The sequence below is a fragment of the Fusarium falciforme genome, chromosome 2, assembly GCF_026873545.1.
Source record: "Fusarium falciforme chromosome 2, complete sequence".
NCBI lineage: Eukaryota > Fungi > Ascomycota > Sordariomycetes > Hypocreales > Nectriaceae > Fusarium > Fusarium falciforme.
Genome location: NC_070545.1, coordinates 847706 through 872544, shown reverse-complemented (window position 1 = coordinate 872544; position 24839 = coordinate 847706). Strand labels below are relative to the sequence as shown.

General features: G+C 52.1%; 8 protein-coding genes across 8 annotated transcripts; 1 reads left to right on the top strand and 7 right to left on the bottom strand.

The window, feature by feature from the left end:
* Positions 1-418: 418 nt before the first annotated feature.
* NCS54_00221700 (APH domain-containing protein) lies at positions 419-1801 on the top strand (the record flags this gene model as incomplete). Its single annotated transcript, XM_053147820.1, has 1 exon — positions 419-1801. The coding sequence occupies one exon, from the start codon at positions 419-421 to the stop codon at positions 1799-1801; it is 1383 nt and encodes a 460-aa protein (XP_053003795.1).
* Positions 1802-5031: 3230 nt separating this feature from the next.
* Positions 5032-6524, bottom strand: NCS54_00221600 (C2H2-type domain-containing protein; the record flags this gene model as incomplete). Its single annotated transcript, XM_053147819.1, has 3 exons — positions 5032-6044; positions 6093-6294; positions 6342-6524. 3 exons carry the CDS (start codon positions 6522-6524, stop codon positions 5032-5034), a joined length of 1398 nt encoding a protein of 465 aa, XP_053003794.1.
* A 254-nt stretch (positions 6525-6778) lies between these two features.
* Positions 6779-7774, bottom strand: NCS54_00221500 (Hypothetical protein; the record flags this gene model as incomplete). Its single annotated transcript, XM_053147818.1, has 1 exon — positions 6779-7774. One exon carries the CDS (start codon positions 7772-7774, stop codon positions 6779-6781), a length of 996 nt encoding a protein of 331 aa, XP_053003793.1.
* A 4901-nt stretch (positions 7775-12675) lies between these two features.
* Positions 12676-13878, bottom strand: NCS54_00221400 (Hypothetical protein; the record flags this gene model as incomplete). The annotated part of the gene is made up of 1 exon (XM_053147817.1): positions 12676-13878. The coding sequence occupies one exon, from the start codon at positions 13876-13878 to the stop codon at positions 12676-12678; it is 1203 nt and encodes a 400-aa protein (XP_053003792.1).
* A 1415-nt stretch (positions 13879-15293) lies between these two features.
* On the bottom strand, positions 15294-16537 carry NCS54_00221300 (Sterol 24-C-methyltransferase; the record flags this gene model as incomplete). Its single annotated transcript, XM_053147816.1, has 3 exons — positions 15294-15872; positions 15929-16250; positions 16299-16537. The coding sequence occupies 3 exons, from the start codon at positions 16535-16537 to the stop codon at positions 15294-15296; spliced, it is 1140 nt and encodes a 379-aa protein (XP_053003791.1).
* Positions 16538-17607: 1070 nt separating this feature from the next.
* NCS54_00221200 (Triosephosphate isomerase) lies at positions 17608-18378 on the bottom strand (the record flags this gene model as incomplete). Its single annotated transcript, XM_053147815.1, has 1 exon — positions 17608-18378. One exon carries the CDS (start codon positions 18376-18378, stop codon positions 17608-17610), a length of 771 nt encoding a protein of 256 aa, XP_053003790.1.
* A 388-nt stretch (positions 18379-18766) lies between these two features.
* On the bottom strand, positions 18767-21324 carry NCS54_00221100 (Deoxyribonuclease tat-d; the record flags this gene model as incomplete). The annotated part of the gene is made up of 5 exons (XM_053147814.1): positions 18767-18942; positions 18991-19658; positions 19703-19936; positions 20279-21186; positions 21241-21324. 5 exons carry the CDS (start codon positions 21322-21324, stop codon positions 18767-18769), a joined length of 2070 nt encoding a protein of 689 aa, XP_053003789.1.
* Positions 21325-22429: 1105 nt separating this feature from the next.
* NCS54_00221000 (Hypothetical protein) lies at positions 22430-24125 on the bottom strand (the record flags this gene model as incomplete). The annotated part of the gene is made up of 6 exons (XM_053147813.1): positions 22430-22432; positions 22484-23546; positions 23602-23765; positions 23881-23973; positions 24026-24073; positions 24114-24125. 6 exons carry the CDS (start codon positions 24123-24125, stop codon positions 22430-22432), a joined length of 1383 nt encoding a protein of 460 aa, XP_053003788.1.
* Between the last annotated feature and the right edge of the window lie 714 nt (positions 24126-24839).

Sequence of the window (24839 nt, the reverse complement as noted above, 5' to 3'; positions counted from 1 at the left end):
GGGCAGCTCATTTGCTTTTGTCACGCATGGTTACGTAGCACACGCAGCCGACAGGAGAAACCAAGCTTTTAAACTGGTGATAAGATGTTGGGAAACATCGGGCTGCGACGCTGTGGATATGGGCTCCTTAATTGGAGGAGGCCCAGCGATGCAGGCTTTTACTGCCGTCGTCCCACACTGACGACTTGAATACTCAACATGGGACCGAAGATATAATTAACTATTCCAGCCTCATACCCAGCTACACTATGGCCCTCCTTTACTGAGCTGAAACAAAACCGCCTGATTTTCCATGACTAAGCCTAGGGGTGAGGTGTTGTTGGCAGAGCACAGTCTTGATTCACTCCCAGCCCAACAACAACACACCGCCCTTCCCACGCCCAGCAGACAGGACGGATCCTGCGCGAGTCCGCAAAGCATGACTGAGAGCATTCGGAGCGTTTCCCCGACTTCCACGGCCGAGTACGAAGATTACGAGCCGTTTGAGACGTTCAAGCACAAGGTTCCGCGGCTATGCCACCTCTATTGGCCATCTTACGACCCAGAAGACTTTCGCATCGAGCGAATGAAGGGCGGCTTTAGCAACCGAGTCATTGGCATACACGTTAGAGAAAAGCCAGCAATCGCATCAGAGGAACCAGAAGTCGCCCCAGAGCCTCCTCCAGCTTCCCAAATCAAGAATACAGAAGAAAGGGACATGATACCTCCCAAGGATAATTCTACGCCGCCAAGAGACTCTCTACCCCCAGGAGACTACGTGCTTCGCATCCCACGTTTTCAATCGGCACATCTCGCCTATGACAAGCGTATCTTGGATCTCGCGAGTACCTACACGGAATTTGGTATTCCTCGGGTCGTGGCCATGGACGAGGACCCCTCGGCTACGAATCCTATCGGGCAGCCATATATCTTGCAACTCAGGCTTCCCGGACAACGCCTGATTGATATTTGGAATGAATTGAATCAACAACAACGAATTTTGGTTGCGAAGCAGGTGGCCGCATTTTCGCTTGATATCCAGAAAGCCACCAATCCAACCGGCGGTCTGCCAGATTTCGAGAGCACCGAGACTGCTGCCCAAGCCATCCCCACGAAGGATTTCAAATTTATAGGCGACGCCGAAGATTTTAAGAAGCCAATTGAGCCACAGCATCCAGTCGAAATGCTCTGCGCACGCCTTCTACGCTGGCATAAGAAGTATTCAGGACCAGGATTTGGAGACGGACCTTGGTTGGGCTTGATCGAGATGGTCAAGTCAATGCAGGCACTGAACGGAACATTTGGACCAGATACGCCAATATACTATTTCCACCATGGAGATCTCTTCCCCCGCAACATCATGGTCGCTACTCCTGACGACAAGACAGCCACTGTGACAGGAATTTTGGACTGGGACGAAGCTCACTTTGCTCCAGCCGTTGTTGCGCTCGCTCCTCCAGCTTGGCTGTGGATTGAAGCGTACTGGAGCTCTGACGTAGAGGAGTACATAGATGAAGAGCGCATTTGGACCCATGCTCAAGAGACACCTAAGAATGATGAGGCGAAGGAACTCAAGGATGTCTTTGAAAAGATTGTTGGGACTGAATTCCTTCAGTATGCCTACTCACCTGATGCTTGCGAGGCAAGGAAGATATGGTCTTCGGCTAAACAGCGAATTGGGAAGAGCTGGGTTGTTGATGAGCTTTCCAACATGCTCGCGGCATGGAGGTCAGGCAGGGATGGGGAGACGGAAAATGTCAAAGAGGAACTCACAACGCCTATTGATACAACCTCTATGGACGATAAAGAGGTTGGCCCTTAAGAAATAGGGCTTTTTTCTTTTGTCTTTGAAATAAAAAGAACGCCAAGATCTGTACGTTTAACCTACATTTTTATTACCTTGGTTTTTGGAGGATGTCACTTCTCTATGGGGGACTGTCTCAGATGAGAGCTGACTAGTTGGACCAGTATTTTGCGAATGGTTTATGAACTAGCTGAACGACAGTCATCGGTGCGACCAGAAGTGTGCCTAGATACTCTTGCTCTATAACTTTGGATGACCCAGTTCATCGCATGTCTTCGCAGCCCTATTCCAAGGGGAGTCACATGGTGAAAACCCAGAGGGGCTCAAAAAGGAGTTGAGGTTCTCCCTCAGACACATGATCCAATAAAATCATCGTAATATGAGTCAGTGGCGCATCATGGGTGGCCTCAAAACGTCAGGGTGCATAATGCATAAGGCGTAAGGCTACAATCCCGGGACCCGGACTACCGGATAGCCTGAATGTCACATAGAGAGCCTTAATTAGAATATTTGAGGAAGTGAAACGAGTCTAGAAGCAATCATCATTCGAACTAATGTAACACTCATCGCATTCTATTGATTACAGTTTACAAAGGGCTATCTCTAGTGGGCACAATAATAGGGGGCAAGACAAAGTGCTTTTGCCCAACAACGCCAAACTTGATCCTTCGCAGCCTGATTCCAGGGTGTAGGGGTCACCAGCCGCTTATTGCACTTCTCCTGACCGGTCGGCTCCAGAACCCAATGCACAGCTTGTCACTTCTCATACCGCAGCATTTTCTGGGCAAGCGACAAAACACCGATTGGTCAGGCTGGCAACCGAGGAGAAAAGGGGCCCTCGTCGCGGCTGCTGGCTGGGTCGAGACTCTCATTCCATCCAAGGCATGTTTCTTAAAACGAGGCGCACACAAAAGGATCCTTCTAGCCGCAATACAGTCCCTGCTTATCTACACGCCCATGCGCTATACGGGACAGGCGTCTGTCTGGGTTTTGGGGGGAGGCTATTCCGATTGGCGTCTTGGCAACGATCTTGAGAATTCAGCCTCCTACGTCTTGGCTCGCAAGCTTGAGCCAAGTCCCAGTCTACATGGGGAGATTCTGGCTACTCCGTGCTGGCAGGGAAAACAGGTGTTGGCTCGCATATCTGCAGCAAGTGTGATATTGTAATTTTCTTCTTATGCGGAAAATCTTGCCCTTTAATGCTGTTCTTAATCCTGCCTCTATCTCCAAGGCAAGGGAAGTACAGATAGGCTAGTCAACAATGTTTGTAACAAGCCCCGAATCTGTTAGCATCGCCATACTCACATGTATGAAAGAGTCCTTCTGGGTCCTTTCGACCTATCTTCACGACTAACAAGACCTAGGCCAAGTTGTCGACACAACCTGATTTCGGCATTCAGATCCTTCACTTCGAGGAATCGGCCCGCTGGTAGATCTCATGCAGTCATCGGACCTGTAGCAAACACTTGAAACCTCTTCAGCCTCTCTCCAAGGATTGATATGGCACACCATACGATCTTCACCTCGCATTAGCCGAACAAAAGACTGGGTTATGATCTACATGGTACAGGTGTGGCTGCATGATCGCTTGTGTGTCAAAGGCATCAGCTCAACTACCGAAGCTGAGACTGTCTTATCGAAGCTGGAGGTGAAAGAATCAATTGGGGATTGGGTGCTCGGGGGTCTGCAGCACCTTGGGCAAGACTCATAGTCCATGTCAAACTTGCATCGTCTCGTCGTATGTTGATCACTGCCCTTTGATGATTATGAGTTGAACTTTTTACCTTGTTGTTTGCTCAGTGTGCATCATTAGTGTGTTGGCTTGGTCATCCGACCGTTTGTCATTCTGCGTGATATTCCTAAGAAGCAGAATATGACTACCTAACTATCCGTCGACTCTATGACTAGCCGTTTACAAGGATAGGGAACATGGTTTCAACCTAGTACCAGCATCAGGAGCTTCGTGAATATCGCCAACTAGAGAGAGTAGCTCTGACACGTAAAAGAGGTCCGCCGTCAACAGCAAACAGCAGGCATGACACATCCCCGGACAGACTCCAGGACTATAGGGTGGTTAATGCTCTGTTTCTGAAACTTGGTTACTCTGAATGTTGATTTGACTCACCGTTACCTAGGCAAACAACGAGAACCGTAGTTGAGAAAGGGACTACGAATACAAAAGATCACAGACTCTAGATGCTGTACCCCGGTGTTGGTGTTCGAAGTCTTTCACACAAAGGGCATTGTATTGGATCAGACCCATTAGCGGGAACCTGGGAGATGCAGTGAAAACAAGACGTGTGAGAAAGAAGGGTAAATTTGAGATTGCGATGAATGGAGCGTTGATATGGTGAATGAATTTATACGTGATATTTCCTCGTGGAATACTTGTTCTCCTAGTCACTGGCCGTCCCAACTCGACGTTGTGTTCCCCATGCTGCAGCCTCACTCAGTCTCTCGTCTTACACACCTATGTATAATTCCTGTTGATTCAGTACTACCAAGCAACTATAAGTAGTTAGGACTTTAACCGACCTCACTTCTCATCCCTTTCCTCCAAGTCTCCCTCCTAGTTCACGTCAACGCAATACTCACCTCGGCAGTTCTCCATCCTGCAACGAAACCAACACAAACGAAAACCCACAGCCATGTGCAAGCGCATCTTCACCCGGGCCACCTGCGCCTGGTGCAAGAAGCTCTACAACAACTCGTGGTCCCAGGAGGTCTGCCCCACGGCCATGAAGAAGAAGGGCAGGATGGGAGACTGCGGCAAGATCACACCGATCGAGCGCACCTCGGCCGATCTCTTCTGCCCGGCGTGTCCCAAAAGGAATGAGCCGGTTCCTGATATGAAGTGATGCGCGGGGCGCAATGTTGTGAAGGTGAGCTGGGGAGAATAGCTCTGAGGAATATGGTCACCAGCTCCAGTTGAAATTTTGACGAATAATCTGCATACTAAATGCTCTTTGAATTATTGAGTCCCGTGCCGTGGGGTTCTTGCTGGTCTTTGTGATTACTGGAGGAGGGCTTCTCTTCCCGTGGTGGCATCTTGAGAACCGGGATTCATTGCTACTCTATAACCTCTACATGAACATCGTGCATTCGTTACCGCCGCTCTTGTAGCCATAAGAGCTGATAATCATCATAATTTCGTTAGTGCGATTACTTATCCTCTTGAAAGGAGCCATCGGCAACTGGGATAACAATCCCCCATGCCGCAAGACTATCAGCCGAGAACCTATCCCCTCTCAATCATTCTCCCAGAATCTCTCAATCACTTTCTCCGGCAGCGGCAGCTTCTTCTGCGCTGTAGAAAACACCTGTAGCTTCAGGAGCTTGTGGCCCAAGCACACAGCAATGCACGACTTCGTCTCGGAGTTCCTCACGGCCTCTCGCAGCTGCCCCAGCAGCCACACCACGCCGCGCAAAGCCATCTGGTTCTGGTCCTTAGCCTCCCAGTCTTTGAGGTTTTCCTCGACGTTTTCGCTGCGGATCAAGGTGAAGTTGCCATTGTCGTGATAGCCACGAACAAGGTAGGGAGTCCGGCCAAACCAGAGCTGTGGAAGCATCGTGCTTAGGGGCTTCCCGTTGCGTCGGATGGACTTGATCTCTACTGCTTGTGTTTGGGAAGGTACTGTGCCACGGGTGATTACCCGGACGCTTCTAGCGCCAGGGGATGAGGGCGTCTGCTTTGAGCTTCCGATGGCAACATTCTCCAGTGACTGGGCAAGCTGATCCACTGAGCCTCCAGGAGGTGCGTCAGTCTGCTGAGCACCGTTCTCAGTCTCGGGTAGGCCATGAACAGCATCGACTTCAAAGCGGACGGCGCAGTTCAAGCCTCCAAGGTCATATTGGAGAACGCGGTGATGCCCTGCAATATCAGTCATGCCTGGTGGCGGTTCAGTGACAGCTTCCTCAAAGCTGTGACCAAAGCCCGAGTTCCCATATCCTCTGATCATATCCTTTGTCGACCTTTCACGTCTCTCAATGACGAGGGTGTTCTGGACAAGATACAGGTCGATGCGGAAGCTGTCTCTGCACTTCCCACGACAAAAGTCGAGAAGGTGGCGAAGACTGTTGCGGTTGGTGAGGACATCGACGTCGCTGAACTTGGATGTAGGATTCATGACATTCATGGCTTGAAAGACGACTTCGAAGGGATACTTGGGGACGCGGAAGCTGTTTTGGTCGATGAAGTGGACGCCTGAATCTGGCGAAACGCGCATCGGGAGGGATCTGGAGACCAGTCTCGGAGGCTCGCCTGTGACTGTCAGCTGGGATATATTTCAACCGGATCAGGGAGATTCACCTGGGACGTAGACGGTGGGTTGTGGTTTGATGACCCAGTTGTAACTGCAGAGAAGCTCGTATCCGCCATCGCTAGTCACAGCGACATCGCCTGGCTGGACCTGGGAGCTTTGAATAGAGAGCAAAGACGTGCCAGTGCCTTGAAAGAACCATCCATCTTTGGACTTTTTCGCCTTCACCGGTGAGTTCGGAGTGTTTGGTGCCTGAGTCACGTCAGCCGCTGGCTCACGGTTAGAGTTTGTGTGATCACCTTGGGTGTTGATGCGACGCTCTTTGCTCGAACCACCTTCTTGGGCACCTTATCACCTTCAGCCGGAATGGAGTCGTGAGCAGCATCCTTTCTATCGCGAATATGCTGCTGCATAGCCGCGTCGCTCATGAACTTGCGATTGCAACCCGCGCAGCTTACGCTTCTCGCACTCGCGCCGTTCATCGTGATGGAGCGCAACCTTGTTGGTTGAGGTGGAGATGAAACGTCGGAGATGCGTGTTGCACTGGCTGTGTACGACGACAGCCTGATTTGAGTGAGGGTTGAAATCAGGCATCAATATGCTGCACGTCTTTGTCACTGTTGTGGTGACTTGCATCATCAAAACAAAGCGTTCCGTTGGCATTGCGTGAATCAGCATCTCTTTCTCTTTGATGGCACAAATGAAAAAGCGTAAACAAAACAGTCACAACCTTATCTTATGACTTGACTTCCATCCACAACGGCACCTCCACCAACCCTCTCATCTCGTCCACTGTCTCATCCCAGAGCAACCTCCTCACCCTCTCGCCCTCCTCCGACTTCAAAAACGCGCCTAGATCAACAATCTCTTTATCATCCAACGGCATCCCATGCGTCTCCTTTCCGGCGACAAGTGCCGCGTGAAGCCCTATCCAGGCTCCCTGCTCCGCCGACCGCCCCCGAAGGGCCTTGATCATGTCAACGGGGATGCGCACGTACACCGGCGCTGCACCCGACAGATTCGTTGATACCATTCCCGGACAGAAGCTATTGACGATGACCTTTTCGGGACTGTATCGCTGTGCCAGCTCGAGCTGGAAGAGGGCGACGAGGACCTTGCTGTCTGGGTAGCCCGCCAGGGCGGGAGCATTCCCCTTGTCAAAGTGTTCCAGGACACCTTCTCCAGGCTTCAAAGGGGCCTTGCTAGCCAGGGTTGTGAGCCTGTGCATACGACTTCCCGTCCATGTGACACGTGTCGGCGATCCCTCTTTTTCAGCGGTAGCCTCAAGCAGAGGGAGGAGGCTGAGCTGGAGGAGGACGTTGGACAGGTAGTTGACCTGGTTGTTCTTCTCATGCCCTGTAGGCGCAAACTCGCGACCGAAGGTGCCTATTCCAGCGTTGAGCATTAGAACATGAAGCTGGTTATGCTCCCGCTTAAAAGCTTCAACAAAGGCCTGGACGCTGGCGTAGTCCTCGGCGTCGAGCTTCATGACCTTGACCACGGCCTGCGGGTTAGCCGCCTTAACAGCCGGGTCAGATAGGAGACCTTTTCGGACTTCTTCTCCCTTGGAGACATTTCGTACTGCGAGTACGAGAGTTGATATCTTCAAGGCCAGCAGTTGCCTTGAAAGTTCGAGGCCGATGCCTGATGTTGCGCCCGTGACGATGGCGGTTTTGGAGGAGAGGTCAATGCCAGGAGGCAGAGGGTCGACCCTGGGCTGAAAGAGGCCCATAATGACTGAACGAATGAGTTTGAAGTGGTTTTGATGTACCTTTCAATGAAGCATTTGCTGTTTTTTGCCTTGAGAGTGTTATGCTGTTGTTCCTACCTACACCAACACGCCGATCACCACACATCATATATACTCGCCCAACTCAATCTCGCAATCCATCCTTACAAATCCCCATCAACTGAAAACCCGGGCCTCACACCCATTTCAATGTCGAACCCTCAAAACTTACAAACCCAACACACCCAAATGTTTCCGAAGTTGTTCAATTCCGCCAGCGGAGTCGGGATTGCAAAGTCCGCAATTCCTCCGCATCCCGACCACCATCAGCAGCCACGCCGCAATGTTAAGGCCACGATTACCAACAACGGGACAAAGTCATGTTTCTCTTGCCTGCGGCGTGTCTCGGAAAGTCCCCGTAGAGGAGCCGAATGCCGTCGCATGCAATGTCGCCTTTGTGCGGGCGATGGCGAGTCCCCCACTCGCCATCGTCCGCAAATTCAGAGAACTTGGTATATATAGCATCAACGCAAGGAGAAGCATGAGCTCAGAAAGTGAGTAGTATAAGTCCCATTTCTGTGGATCAGAAAGCTCATTGGTCCGTAGTTCTTGGGATCTGGGCGGCGGGCGAGGCAACCAAGGATGTGATCCATGTTTCGATGCGACCCGAGAATGTGCCCACACGGTAGGACGACAGTTGTGTGGGAATGTTCTTCCAGACCTCGGTTTTGTCAGTGTGGAATCGCTATTTTACAGCATCGCAGGCGTTAACTATATATGAGAGCGCCAGAGAGACCAAGGAGGGTTGTCGGCGTTAAAGTCTTCCTGAACCTACTTCTCTGACCCAAGTGGCTCCTCTTCAGGCAGAAGGGCCAAAGAGCCCGGCTAGTCTGAGTTCCTCTTGGAAGTCTTCTTCCTCGCTGCGACTCATTGGCGTGACTTGGGCGCTGGTGTTGTTGTGCCACTTATCGCGATCCGTGCCGTCGGGGCAGATCGGGACTCTTCGCATTGTAGTGGTCAATGGTGCCTCAACTGTTCGCCATCTTTGATGAGCGGATTATTGGCGACTCAATCTTATATTTTCCCGTGAATTTCGCTTTAGAGCCGTCGTCTGCGTCGTGCTGCCCTATTCCTCTCGTTGGCGCCGACATCTGGGGATGGACTAGGCCGCGTGGTGCGCCGAGGCAGCCTACTAGGTGCCATCAGTGGTCGTAGTAGATAGTCTCGTGGACTCGGATGTCGCATTGATACTCAATGAAACTTTGTCTAATCTCTCCCATACCTTGGAAATGGTGAAGGGGCGTTTATATACTAGAGGGCGACAACACACCCTCTCGAGCTGTCTGGTCTTTTGCACAAGTAGTCGGATCTTCTTTGACTAACGCCTCGCACCATTTTTTCATCCCTTGTCTTGACATTTTTGTGGAGGGATTGATCGGCCACAAGACGCCATAGCTGTTATGGACTCGTGTTTGACTGCAAACTTCTTCTTTCCCTTGTTGAACTCAATCCAGAAATCTCTGTCTAGAGACTAGATGAATGGGACCGGACACACAGCCATCAGTCTTGGTTGTTGCACATCCGCTGCGTGGTATATATATATAGTTATGAACTGAGTCGATGGTGACACACTTTCACTCTGACATGCCTCTCCGAATCGTTGTGGTTGAAGTAGAAGATTAGACGCGCACGCCAGAGCCAGAGCAACCATGTCATCACACCAGCTACTCAGCGACACATGCTGCATTCTTCGAGATGAGGTAGGAAAGAGTTTCTCAGTGGGTATATATAGAAACACATTGTGTCTGGATCTCGCGGAGGAAGAGATCCCTGGGAAACACATGAATGAGATGGTCGTGCCACGTGTGATCGCTGAGTGACAGGCTGTTGATCAGAGTGCTCGGGTGCACCATCAATATCAGGGACGAAAAGATGCGGGCCTTGTCAGGCAAGTGATGAAAGGAGCGGCACGAACAGTTTCCTCAAAGGTCTCGAAGCATAGCTGCATTCTTCTTGCTCACGAAGTCCTCCTTTGGGTCGATAGGGACCCGCGGAAAAGCCAAGAGGCACGTACGTGCACTCCTTTCCCTCCGCTAGAAACTTGCGGAAACGGCTCGAACTTCATTGAGTCAGAGACACGCAAATCAACAATACGAGCCCCAGAAGGAAAGCTGGGAAACAACCTCCTTAGCGGTAGTCTTGATGATGTCGAGCTCATCAGAGGCTGGTGAGGAGCTTTCAAGGTCAGTTTGGGGGGAATCAGCGAGACTAGGTTTTGTCGACAGACGCTGCTTGCATAAGGATGCGGCCGGCATCCTCGCTGATATAGTCATGTTCTAACCGCCGAGACATGATGTGATTAAGACAACCCACCCGACAATACTGGGATTTTCCCTTGCAGTCAGGAATGCAAGAGACAGGGAGGTGCTTAGTGGCACCAGCTTTCCGAAGCTACCCAATCCCTGTGTATATAACTTTGATCCCGTTGTCGCAATTGTTGCTTGCAGGGGCCGTGGCAATTAGACTCTTCTCCTTCTTCGCAACTACCCGGCAAGAGAAACCCACGGCATTGCCGCACTTTCCCCTGCAGCATGTAATGCAGGGAGGAAGTGTGCCGAATGTCAGCTATGCCTTCAAAAAGGCCGAGAGCCGTATATACGTGTCGACAACTCCATGGCAACTATGCTGCTCAAAGGCCATGCGTCAAACTCGATCTTCACCTCCTTCACCTCTGCCTAGTAAGAGAAGCTCATTCAATTTCTGCATTTTCCTTTGCAGTCTTGACGCTGGTCTTAGCTGGAGTCGGATCGGCATTGCCTGGGCCAGAGGCGACTTTGTTGACGTATAGGGGGAGTTTGCGTTGTGGTGTCTCCCACAGGACCCGGATGGTCTGGCGTAGGTGGTTTCGCAGGTAGAAAAACACATGGTACATCTCGTGGAGGATGTATAGGTAGGACTGTGGCCAAGTCTTGAAGTTCCTATGTGATCTAGCGAAGATCCCTCCTGAAGATGACGTTGTACACTCTCGGGGATGGTAAGTAGGTGAGGAGAGTTTGCAAATCTTCTCAGGCGAGGCTGTGTCGTGTGAGATCAGGCCAACGGCCAATGCTATCCTCCGTCTGGGTGTTGTCGCTAAATAGATAGGTCCAATGAGAGCAGAGCCCACGCAATCGCATCGTCCTGTGCAGGTCTGTAGATGCAACAAGATGGTGTATGCTAGAAGGCTCACGGCCGCCCAGTATTATCGGGAATTCATCTGATATCTTGCCCAACGCTTCGACTAGCACGACGCAGCGTGCGAGTCGTGCGAACTGTAAGCTACGCCGCCAGAAGATGTGGTTGATCTCAGGATGACATATAGATAGAATCGGTGAAGTCTGCACGAGCAGGGCGAGACTGCATGATATGAGGTCGAACTCTTTATAGGCCATGTCCATTGTCTTGCGGAACGTATCTGGTTTGCAAAGGGTTTTTTATATTTGCTGTCGATGGCGCCCACCTCCCTCTTTTCCTCTCTTCGCTTCGAGAAGCCCTTGCGATTGGACTTTCCCAAGCAATTCAGAGATGTGACAAGGGGGTATTCGCCTGGACAGAGGCATCGTTCATCTCAGGGATGGTATATAGATAGGTACGCTCTGTAAAGTCTGCACGAACGAGTCGAGGCCGTGTGATATCAAGCCGAGCTTCATGTCGAACGTCTTGTCCGAAGTAGCCCGTTGGCAAATGTTTCTCTGTTGGGAACGTCTCCCCATTCACTCACTCCCAAGGACGGCCAATCTGAGTGAGAGAAGTAGCGGGCGCAATTGCATTTGCCCTGGCATTATTGAGAGGGCACAAGGTGGCGTATGCTATATATATATATATATTGTGGTATGGCGGTGACAAAAGTTGATATGGTGATGGCTGCGAGAGCCACAGAATCGTTCAGATTAAAGTATCTGATTAATCCCATTGAACATATTTGGCGACCATTTGTCCCTTCCAAGGATGTGCTGAAGATATATAATGGGTGGACCGCTGTACGGATGGGTGAGTCAACAAGTTGAGCAGTTGCTCTCGACACTCCGTAGCCGCCAATTCGACTGCTTGCGTGCAGCGACAAGAATGTCTGCCCCTTCGTGCGAGATGAAGCAAGGAGCAAGACCAACGGAGGCAGGGCATTGATGATAGACAAATCAGCCAGAGACTCAGACTCACGATCCATCAATCACTGGCGATGAGGATTCTTTTCCATCGGGTCGCCCATGCTCGATCTTGAAGTGCTCGACTGGTTACAGCGGGGAGTGTAGTGGTCTTATATATAGAGGCGCCCCGTGCTCGAGAAGATTTGAATGGGATTATATAGGCGAAAGATGGAATAAGATTAAGCGAATCTTTCCGCTTGTGTACTTCTTCCACCTGGCACCAGCCCTCCAGCATCGCAATCGCTTGTCTTTGTTGAGCGACCTGGATCCAAGTTGCATGAACTTTCGCGATGATATTGGGCAGGGGTCAGAGCGACAACACCGCGGGGAATGATGTTGAACCAAGGATATATAAAGTTCGTATCGACAGATGTGCTGGATATATAAAAGTCACAATGATAAGTGGTCTGAATGGCTCTGTCCAGTACGGCCCAACATGAAGACAACAGCCAGCTCTTATAGCCGGGCTTCATCCTTGATTTATCAGCCTTTTGCAACAACGGCTACTTGCTCTCTCAAGTTTGCAGTATGTTTGCTCTACAGAGGAATCTCAGTTGCGAAAACAGGGTATATTGTACCAAACCGTAACTATCCAAGTTTGCACCTCAACGCCTGTCCCGTGTATCACCTGCAGCACTCCGACCCATCCCATGCAATCATTGGCTCCAGAAAAGAATGTGATAAAAACAGAAAAGCTTTTGTCATGATTAGTTTGCTCCGCTAGTGCTTATGCTCCTCGGCTGTCTCGTTGTGCGCTGATAACTCCGCAGTAAAACCCTGAGGGGCAAGACCGGGGGACGCGTACCCGCTGTGCTGGGAATTCATGCTGTTCCTCTGCGAGTCGGGTACCGACGGGCTCGCCTGCGGGTGAGACCATCTGGGGTCGTAAGAGACCTGCGAGGCGGTCGAGTTGCGGTAGCTGTTGCCGGCAAGGTTCGGGCTCGGCTGGGACTGGTGCAGGCTTGGCGATCGCTGCGGGTGATAATAGTCGCCTGGGAGTTCCATGGGGATGGTCTGCATGGATGTCTTTGGCGGTATCGGAGGAGCGTAGTTGTTGGTGTTCTGGAAAGGTGGCGGAGGCGTCTGCGCCTGGGCCTGTGCTTGCTGCATCTGGTACGGCGACTGGGGATACTGAGATCCGCTTGTGCCTGGGTGTGCGTACTGATATGTTGGTGACGGCTGCTGCTGCTGCTGAGGAGGGTATTGGTAGGGCTGAGAGTAAAGAGGAGCAGGACTCAGAGGAGCAGGGCCAGGAGGGAATTGGTTGTCGGTGGCCATGGTTTGCTGTCGCCGAAGCTGGTTGTTCATGGCGTTTGATCGATCGGCAGGGTTGATGGTCTTGAGCTTTCCATCCTCAAACATGCCTTTAAGAATGCCGGCATCAAGCAGCTCTGCCTTCTTGACCATGCGGTTAACCATCTCCACACTGGCCTTTCTCGATTCGGCCTTGACAAAGCCCATCATGGTAATGTTACACTTGAGGTCGACGTCGGTGCGCAGATACAGTCCCTCCTTGGGTGCACCCAGCTCCTCAAGGCCAAGCTCGGGCTGCTCGGGAGGTTCAATTCCTGGCTGGTTGCCCTGGACGCGGTAGCGATTCCTCATGTCGACGCCGAGAGGGATATAGATGTGTGACTGCATACCCCAGGGCATATCGTGGAAGCAGCCGTTGAAGGTGAGCTTGCCAGAGCCAATCTTGCCCATGCCAGGGATATACTGGATGCGCTCGGTGATCTCATACCAGGTGCTGTAGTACTCGTCGGCGGCGGCATTGCGAGGCGCGGGAATAGGCTTGTGCGAGATTACGAGCGGGTTGAGGGTGATGATCTCGCTGTGGGAGTGGAGGAGATCGATGGCGAGCTGGCGAGGGATGAAGCCGGGAATCGGCGTGATGATGGTGAGGGTTTCTTTCTTGCGCAGCATGGTGACGTCGGCTGGTGATGTCTTTGAGTGGGTGTTTGTGTTTGGTGTTTCGTTTCGTTTCTGGAGCTGTTTGACCTTGGCTTCGTCCTTGTTACGTCGCACGTCGCCGATATGTCAGAATATTCCGTCTCTTTCCAAGCTTGATTCGTAACACAAATGATAAGCTATTGTGCGGGTTGCTCGGAGTTGCTGAAGAGAGATTGTCGGTCGCAACGAAGCAAACCCAACTCGCGGGGGGGAAGACAAGAAGAGGATTCAAGCCGATCGCAAGAGGAGGGGCGAGCGTAGGGCATTAAAAATTATCCCCGACCGAGTAGTTGCAAGCATCGGTAGCACGAGCTCTCTCCCAAGGAATAGCGATCGCCAGCCACACGCGCAATCCCCTCCCATCCATGAACGCCAGCGGTTCAAGGGTGGGAGGCGCTAGCAGGCCGCCACGAAGGGGATGATGACGTGAGATGGGCCGGTTCCATTCGCCGCGTAGCCCTGTGAGGACTGATCATTGGGACATCGGAGCTAATCCCCCTTGTAGGGTTTTCCAATGATCTCGCTGCGATGTGCGACCCGGGTTCGTCATACAACTGGACAAGTCGTCACTGCCATGGACTCAACCCTGACGCCGTAGTCTGGGCAAGCAAGCATCGGCTGGCCAGTATCACCAGGGTCCATGCTATCGACAAGCATCGGCCACCATCTCCAAGCCCCAAAAAAGCCAAGACTGCGCCTTGTCTTGCCTCGGCGACCGGGATTTGGGGCCCGCTGACAGATCTTCCATTCGCGGCACTTGGTAAGCGGGTGGCATATCTTCCGGGAACATACGCCTCTCTCTTGTCGGCGACTATGCCAGCGCAGCAAAAGCATTGGGTAAACGTCTCCATAGCGGCTTCTCGATCGTTCCCTCCCGGGCCGCTGCTGTTCCGTCCGCATGATTCCATCCAAAACCTTGACCGTGTGATTGTCGGACGCGCGGTCAAGAGAGGCTGGGTGAGATTTGGTTGCGACATGGGAGATGTTTAGCGTCTGGGCAGCCGATTTAACCGTTGGTTAAGGTTTGGGCACGTGGGTACCCTAGATCACACTCAAAAGGACCTCAAAAGGACCTCAAACTGTGCCACAGCATTGATTCAATTAAATCAGATAAGTAACAATAAAAGGGAGACAAAATCAATCTCTGCTTGACCGACTTTACTAATGGATGCCCTCCTTAAACGGCCTTTGTAGTGGTTGCATATGCACCTGCTTGCACTTTGTGTGGACCCCGCTGATTCCAGAATCCAAAACATGCCGCCTTTTCAGCCTCTTTGTTATCTCGTGCATCTATACTGCTTAATGGAATACCAATACTACACAATCCCTCTAAGTAGATGATATCAATTTTACAATCCGTCCAATGAAAACACCCTGCCAGAAACTCCTCAAGCTGTGGGCTTCCTCCCAACCATCAGGTACATGGGTGTAAACAGCTTCCTCTTACCACCCTCAACCAGCGCATCTGCCGCCCTGCCCAAGCTCTCGGCAGTCTTTCTCGTTCCCTTGGGTGCGATCCAGAGACTCTCGAGAGCCCCGATAAAGTTGTGCATCACCAGACGACCCCATTTGTTCATCCGAAACACGGTCAACATGTCAGCGAGAGACTGTGCGTATCTCATGTCGCTGTCTAGCGGCCAGTACCAAGGTGCAGGGCCGTCATCGTTGGCCGCGAGGTCCTCGTGCTGCTCAAGTTCAAAGCCCGCATCCTTGATAGCTGCGAGGCCGTCCGAGATCTTGAACATCTGCGCAATGCCGTCGCCTTGCTCAATGTCGAGCCGGATACGTCGCTGCTCGAGATCATCGTTGTCATACTCTTCCGTCATGAGCCACTCATAAACTCCAAATACACCACCGGGCTTCAGAACTCGTAGGATCTCGCTGTAGACGTCTTTCAATGAAGGGGCATGCACGGTAGCTTCGATGGCGTAGACGGCGTCGAAAGAGTTGTCGGGGAACGGAATTTTCTACACGCAAACACTTGGTAAGTAACCGCGCAACAGAGAAGCAGAAAAAGACTCACCATAAAGTCTCCCTGCACAAACTTGAGTTTATGAGATAGACCCTCCTTGTCTGCATAGACCCTCGCCCGCTCGACTTGATACTCGGTGATATTCAAACCCGTCACGTGGGCATTTGTGAACTTGACAATCTCACGAGCAGGACCACCGACACCGCAGCCAACGTCAAGGACCTTCATGCCCGGCTTGATTCCCATGCTGTGGGCCAGGTAGTGCTCGTGGCGAGCTATGGCGCGGTGAAAAGTCTCGCCGTAGGCGAAACGGCAGAAGTGAAAGCTTTGACTCCATCCGTACTCGTAGAGATCTGTGGCCAGGTTGTAATATCTAAACAGTCAGCAGATGATCACAATTTGGACAAGTTAGAGAACTCACTGTCTTGTGAGGCTCGCATAGTTGTCAGTTCTCTCCTGTCGAACTGCCTGGACTTCGTCTTCAGCCTTCTTGTTGTCCCAGTACTGAAAGTAGTCGTCAACGGCAGCAGCGTGAGCCTTGTTGTCCTTGTTCATCATGGCACGCATTCCACCCTTGGAGTTCTTTGACTGTCGGTGAAGAACACTGTCAAAGGCATGGTTCCTCGCCTCGTCGTAGGAAATTAGTTCTGCGGTAGACATTGTGACGAGTTGTTAATTGTGATAATTGGGTTGTTGAATCTGGAGAAATGACGATGAACGGACGAAGAAGAAGATGACTGACTGAGTGAGAGATGGAGAAACTTCAGTCAAGAAGAACCCTCTGTTTATATAGAATTGCTGTGCCCTCGTAGCGGAGGCTGGCTTTGAGACTGAACATCGCTTAAGATTGAAAGCTCGCTGACCAATTCCATAACTTCCTGCGGCTCGCTTCGAACATCTGCCTCTCATCCATGGTTGTTCTTGATGCAATCCTTTTGCGAAAACGAACAAGAATTACGATAGAGCGTATCGCTCGGTTACGACTATCCGCGGGTTGATACAAGCTGGTGTTTGGTCAGGATCCCGAATACGAGATCCACAATGAGGCAATCCGAATGCGAAGGGGTCTGAAGTCGAGATAACCGAGTATGGATCTGGATAGGAAAGATCTGGGATCTTGACCGATGAGATACTTTTCCTCCAATTGGGTTAGGAAATATTCATCCTTCGATAATGGGCCGCGGGTTTTTCGTAGTTGGCCGGATTGGTAATGATACGGCGGTAAGTCGAGTCTGACATGTATAGAGGGCCTGCCCGCAGTAACAGACATGAATCTCGCTCACCCATCCATTCTCATTAACTTTGACACATTCTTTGATATCCCCAAGACCTGAAATACTACAAGTCTTTGCCAGTTTCACCGCATTGGGTGATTCGCCTACGTGTGTTAGGAGAATACCAAACATCTCTTCTTCGCCCTTGCCTCAGATTACCATGGAGACGCAACACGCAGCAGGGCGCTCATATTCGGAACAGTCTTGGATGCACCGGCTTGGGATAGTCAGGGGCTTCTGCCATGGTGACACAGGAGTTTCAAAAGGAAACAGTCACGTTCTCAGCGGCCATCTGGGGAGGGCGTAAATGTCTTCTAGCACAGTCATAGATGGCCTCTTGCTGCGGAGAAGTGTCCCTTTTTGTCATAGAAGTAGTCATGATACTGAAAACAGGTTGTTCTACCAGAGTTAACAAGATTCCTCCAAAGCGGGCTTTGAATGTCACCACGACAGCCTTCATCCCCGGGCAACCTCCTGAATCGTCTTGACAAACCTCTCAGGATCATGAGCAAACCTCCCCAAAAACAACCCATCAACACCATCCTTGAGCTTCTCAAACAACCCAGGTCCCGCACTCCCCCCGTACAAAATCCTCGTAGACCCGCTTCTCTTCTGGATGCTCTCCAGCTTCCGAATCGCAGACGTGACCCCGACGACGTAGTCGGCAGCAGCTGGCTGCGCTGCTCCGATTGCCCAGACTGGCTCGTAGGCAAAGACTACTTCGGCATCTTCCGGGACGGCTGATAGGACGGCTTCGATCTGGGTTTGGCATTGGGTCACGGCTGTGGTGTGGGTTTCGCCCCGGGTTTGCTCGCCGATGCAGACCAGGGGGATCATCCCGTTCCGCGCGGCTGCGGCTGCCTTCTTGGCTGTGATTTCGTCCGTTTCACCAAAGATTCGACGTCTCTCTGCGTGTCCGACCTCGACAAGGCGGGTCCCGACTTCGGCTAGGACTGAAGATGATACCTCGCCTGTGTAGGCGCCGCTGTCCTCCCAGAAGGTATCCTGAGCACCGCACCAGATCTTGTGGTCTTTGACTTGGTTGATGACTGATACGAGTGTGACGTGGTCGGGGATGATGAAGACGTCAATGTTGTTGAGGACTGAAGAGTCGGCAGAGAGGAGTTGCAGGAGCTGATCGACATACTCCCGGGTGCGGGCGGCGGAGAAGTACAGCTTTGTCGAGACGCCGACGATACGGCGATTAGGTCGTTGGATGGATGCCATTTTGATTGTATAATGAAGAACTCCAGCAAGAGATTCAAGTCCTCACTCAAACTCAGGTCTCACTGGCCAATGTCGTCTCGGTAGGTGAGATTTTCGAGATGATGATCACTTGCTGAATGACAGCGGCCAGCTCAGCTCGGACCCAAGTTATTCAACCAACAATTGAAGCTTTGATGATTATATTTGGTCGCACAAGTAACAAACCATCAGGCAGTATTTATTCTCTATTCCTCAAGGTCATGGGAACATTTTAATCGCTCCTCAATGACATCCACCCCGCCCCCGTCGGGCTTCCAAGAAAGGAAATCCGGCACCTGCGAATGCGGAGAGTCCATCGCCGGCTATCCTCATCTGTCCGTCCTCAATTGCGTACCTACATCTGCAATGCTTAAAAAATGGCCAGCGCATTTGGAGGCGATCCAATTAGCCCCGGTTGGTTCAAAGGTGACGAGGTAATCATGAACGAGTACCGCTTCTTCTCTTTGCAGTATGCGGCCAGCTTGCTGAGATCCCACAGTTCGCCAATTGACATGCCAAAGAAGCTGAGGCAATATGTGTGAAGCACTATTTCGTATTAACGGATGCTCTCAATCACTCAGGCAGCTCACTTACCCAGGTCCTTCATCCCACCGATCGATCCATCAGGCTTCAGAGGAGGAAACGCCTCAAAGCTGCTCGAGTCGGATGCAGCAGCCGAGAAGCGCTTGTTCCAGAGCCATCGCGCAGTCTCCTCGCACCCGTGAAGGCCAGACAGTTTGGCGGCGGCCATCTTGCCTAAACCTACAGGATCCATCTTGTCGACGACTTCTGTAGCGGCGGTTCTCACGAGGAGGACGTCGCCGGGTCGGAACTCGACACCCTGGTGTGCGGCACAGGCTTCCAGATCCTCCACAGTGATGCGGTTTCCGTCAAAAGGGTGAAACTCGATACCCTTCTCCTCGGCGTAGGCAGCATAGTCAATCAGGACACCTCTTCCGGCGATACATCCGCGCGTATGCCAATGATCCAATGTCGGCATGGTGTTCGACGCAGTCGACTCAGCCGACAAAGCTTCCTTGTCCGGGTTTGCGCCGTTATACGCCAGGCCAGAGTCCTGGTGCTGAAAATGGCACAGACTATCCCATTGGCTGCTGCCCTGAGTATTAAAGTCGAGCTCATCATCCCACGACTTGCCCTGCTCGAAAGGAAGCCCCGCCAGGCTTTCGGGGATGTACAGGACTCTGTGCTCAGTTGCCTTGCGCCCGGGGATAGCAAGCTTGTTCATGGCATTAATGGGCCAGCTTGGAAATGTCAGTGCTGTAACAATTGGAGGAATTCTTCTTACTTGAGAGAGATTGAGACTCCGTCCTTGACTTCTAGAGCGGCGTTCTTGACAACCTCTGGAGTCAAGAAGTTGAGTGTTCCAACCATGTCCTTTTTACCGTCTTGGTCAAAGACACCCCAAGCACAGCCCTTGGGCATGCCTTCAACCTTTGGAATGTCATCATAGTCAGGAACCGAGTTGAGATCGAAAGGCATGATGAGTCGAGTTGCCAAGTCAAGTTGAATGTGTCTCAACCTGTCATGCGGAAAGCGTCCAATTTATCTTCATCGCTGCCTGGGCGGTGAAGCCTGTTGTTAAGGGCAACCCTCGAAAACTGCAGCCTTGAGCATCTTGAAACAATTGTCCACGATCAATAACGAGTCTTTGACTCGTTTAGGATCCAATTATGAGGCGCAGTTCTGATATTCGTGTAGCTTCATCAGCATCCGAATACGTCTGGATCCACTGGCTCTCGTCAGCCACTTTCACCTGGTAGTGTCCATCACACATTGAGAGTAGTACTTTGCTTGAACCTGTAGATTTTTGTGTGCAATCATACTATGTAGGTTCATACTATGTATATATACTATTCATTACCTTCTTCCGAGGCCAAACATCTTGACGCTATTCTTCCACGCCGCCTCAGCGACCTCATCAACACTAACACCCTTCAACCCAGCTACAACAAACGCAACCCTCTCAATCGAGCAGCTCTCATTCCTCTCCTTGATCATGCACTTTGCATCCCACTTATCCTTCTTCTTCGACGCCGGAAGAGCCTTGGCATTGGTGCAGTACCGCTTTACAACTTCCGAGGTCGACTTGAGCTCCCCCCAAGGCGCGTCCGTCTCGATCTGCAGCGAACCCAGTGGGATCTTGGATGCCATTTCTAGACTCTCGGCGTCTTTGAAACTGAAGCCGTTGACGCTCACGTCAAGGCCCATGGAGACGAGCTTCTCCATCTGCGACGTGGAGCCGACGAAGCTGTGGACCAGGCCGCGGCGGGGCAGCTTATCCATGTAGGGTGTCATGATCTCGACAAAGTCGTCGAACGCAGCACGACAGTGCAGAAACAGTGGGAGATCCCACTTATTCTCGACAAAGAGGTCAAGCTGTGCCTTAAAGGCACGTTTCTGCACCTCCTTGGATGCATGAACCTCTCTATCGTAGTCGAGGCCCAGCTCCCCAAAGGCAGCGATGTGAACCGGGTCCTGCGCCAGCGCATCCTTGACCTTTTGCTCCAGATCATTGAGGTACGCCTTGCCGCCCTCGTCCAGCTCAGAGGCATGGTACGGGTGCACACCAATGGTGATGTAGCACTGCGTAGGGCGAGACTTGGCGATGGCCTCATTGTAGGGCACATCAGCGAGGGACATGCCGGTGAGCATGACCTTGCTCACACCAGCCTCCTTGGCCCGTTCCAGGGTGTGAACAAAGTCTGGCTCGTGACATTTCTTTCCGCGGTAGATACCCTTGAACTCATCCGCAGTCGCCGTGACGGCCACCTATAACAACGGTCAATGGGACAGGTAATAATGATTCATAACTCTCGGGCTCACGTCTGCGAAGCGAAGCTCGGTCGTGGGACCCGCGGGGGCGGCTGCGGGGAATGGGGTCAAGTCGACGGTAGGAGAGGAGGACATGGTTTGTACTTTGCATCAAGGTGAATGAATTGGTTCAGTGTGAATGGCTCAAAAGGGGAAGGGAGGGCGTCGTCTTTAAGTTGCTGCGGAATAGAGTTCGCCCGCACACGGTCATGAAGATATCATGCTGCATCGACACTCGATAAACCTCCAATCCACAACCACACCCAATCAGACGAGAAACCCTATTGTCTTGGCCTCAATTACGTCAGCTGCTCGTAGGTGGAGGTGCTTCACAAGTGCGGAGATATCTCGTCCAAAAGCTTCACTGCTAACGAAGGGCTTGATTCAGTTGTTGCTGCAAAACTCCTCCCTAATCCACAAGCCAAACTCCTCATCGCCACTCGTCAAGAAACAAACCTCACACACCAAAGACCAGACCATACCAGACCAGACCATTCTTGAACCCCCTGACTTTTTGGCTTCCAGTATCCCCAAACACTCCAGGTACATATGGTATAACCCCGTACAAACCGTCCTCAACACGCCATGCAAGCTTTGAACAGGAATTCGTAAACATGCCCAAGAATATCCTCCTCCCTTCGTAACCGCATCTTCCCGAGACGTGTCACATAAGACGCCTTCAGCCAATGACTAGTTCGCTAAGCCCTCATGATTGGGCTGACTACGAAGAATCATTTATAACCAGACAGAGAGCGGCAAAGACTTGCAACGACGCCATGACAACATCACGCAGTACCATGTTCGCCAGAGTTGAAAACAGTCAGAAGCAGCAAGGAAAAGCAGCGAGTGACCAAAGCAAACGGAAAGAAAGCATAGCAGCAATTAGCTTAAATGAATTTGAACTGATGACAATCCACCGGGAGGGGGACCGAAGATCTCCAACGCCAATCATGATTCAGACCAAGGGAATGGGGTGCGTGGTGTCGTATCGGAAATCCAGAGCTGCCATAAAACTTAAAGAGCCATGATCCCAAGTCAAAGGCAAGATGGGTATCATCGCATTCGCTAGCCACGGCAGGCCGTCTAAATCTGCGAGACACGATGGCTAATGACAAGGCAAGATAATTGAGTCCAAGGAAAAAATAGCGTGGGGCGTTGGTCGTATAAAAGCCCCTTCGTCAACGAGTTGGTCGTGATCAAATTACTGGGCACAGGTTAGAGATGCTTTCTTCCACATGTTCCGTGTATCACTCACCTGGGGAGGACCGGCGGGTCCGGGGGGGCCGGGAGGTCCGGGAGGTCCCTGGGGACCAGGAGCAGGGCCGCCAAAGTGCTGAGGGCCGTAGTTACCGGGACCGTGGCTGGGCATGCCCATGTAGTGGGGAGGGGGAGGGGCAGGACGGTAGGGAGTACCGACGCCAGAGTTGTTCTGCGATCGGCCCCAGCTCAGGCGGACACGAGAGTTGCCAATGGGGTAACCCTGCATCTGGTTGATGGCCATCTCGGCGGCGTGACGGTGGACGAACTGGACGAAACCGCAACCCTTGCCAGGAGGGATCTTGACATACGTGATCTCACCGAAACCCTGGAAGAATGACCGCAGCTCGTCCTCGGTGACGTAGCCGGAGAGACCACCGACGAAGACGGTGGTGTTGTTGGGGTCAGTGAACTGGTTCATCTGGGTAGCGGGATTGAAGCCACCGTAGAAGCCCTGGGCTCCGTTCCACATCTGCTGCTGGGGCATAACACCGCCGCCCATCATGGGGCCGTTGTGCTGGCCGTGGCCAAAGCCGTGGTTGCCACGGTTCTTGGGGGTGGCGGTAGAGATGCGCATGGGCCGGTTGCCGCAGTAGACACCCTGCATCTCGACAAGAGCCCGCTGCTGATCGTTCTCGTCGGAGAAGCGGACGAATCCGTAGCCACGGCTCTGACCGGACATGGCATCCGTCATGATCTTGGCGGACTTGCACGAGGGGAAACGGGCCTGGAACAGGGACACCAAAACGTATTCGTTGACTTCAGGGCCGAGGTCGCCAACGAAAATGCTGTACTCGGGGCCACGGTCGTCCCGACGGTCAACGAGTCCACCACCAGAGGCCCAGTTCAGCTTGAATTGACGAGAGCTGTTGGGAACAGGGGTGCCGTTAAGGCCAAGGGCCTTGGTAGCAGCGTCGGGGGACTGGAACTCGACGAAGCAGTAACCAGCGTTGCCGGAGTTCTTGTCACGGATAACCTTAACATTGACGGTTTCACCGGCGGCCGAAAGGAAGACACCCTTGATGAAGTTCTCATCCATCCAGGGCTCGAGCTCTCCCATCCTATTCCTCAGTCAGCCCATGCTAACCCTATAAGCCAATTCATCCTTCAACATACCAGAGAGTCGTCTTAGGAGGCTCCTGGCCAGCGCCGGGTGGAGGGGCAACGGCTCCCATGTCGGGGTTGGGAGGGGTGCCGTTGGGGAACGACATTTGGTTGGCAGGAGCGCCACCATTGGCCGGGACGCCAGAGAAAGGAGCGTTGAGAGGGTCCATTTCGGGCTGGATAGAATGTTAACCACAGTTGATCAGCAGTCGAGGGTTGACCAAAGAACTAGTATCCTGCGACGGTCGGGGAGTTGCGGCCATTGGCTCGTAGTGTGGGCGCGCGACGTACCGATAGTCGAGGGTAGCTCAGCTGGTCGAAGATGCACGTACCAGTGTCGAGAATGCTCAGATTCTCAAAGATGCGAGAGCGAAAGGTGCAATTCTGTGGTGGTTAGCACATATGGCTCAACTTTGCGCCCAGAGGTTCGACCTACCAGAAGACGTCGCGAAGCTGAGATGAGCAAGGCAACAAAGAAAGGAGGCTAAAACAGGCGAATTAGCAATCTGTACCAGCCTCGATACGAGAAAGCGCATTAAGCCAGGGCGCTGGCTATGCGAAGTGGTGATGTGGGAGAGAAAAATCAAGTGGGGAAAAGCGAGGTGGGACAAAGTCAACAGAGCCGACGCTTCGCCGTGTATCCAGAGCCAAGGCCAGAACCAGAGCAAACAGAAGGATGTCGAGGATATGTTGGACAGTGCTGACAGTGCCCGCCAGAGAGGCGCTGGCGCAACAGTGGTTGGTGAATCAGCAACCAGAAAATCATCCCGCCCAGGAAAAATTCCATGTCGGTAGGATCTGGAAAGTCCGCGAGTTGCTGGACCTTGAAAATCCATCGCCAGGTTTGTTGATGTCTTGTCCGGTGGAGGATTCGACCATCAGCTCCTCCGAGAGCCACGTTGCCCGATGGCTCGACGGCCTTGGGGATAAGCATCGCAAATCAATCATCACTTACCGTGCGTGATAAAACTCGTACACGTCGTAAACACAAGTCGTAGAAGAGCTAAAAGAGGCCTATCAGCGTTTGCTCTGTCAAGTCGTTTGCGAGAACAAAAAGGTGTCAAGAAGCATGCGCATGCAGTGGGAGGGAGGGGAGATATCGAGTTGGGAGGCGCTCTTGCTGCGACTCGGGAGTGAATCCCTTTAAGTAACTCGGCTCCTGCCTCTTCCACAACGTCACCTCGAGCGTGACAGCTCCCCAACAATTATGCTGGCGCAGAAGACAGATCTTGAGGCTTAATCTGGGTCAT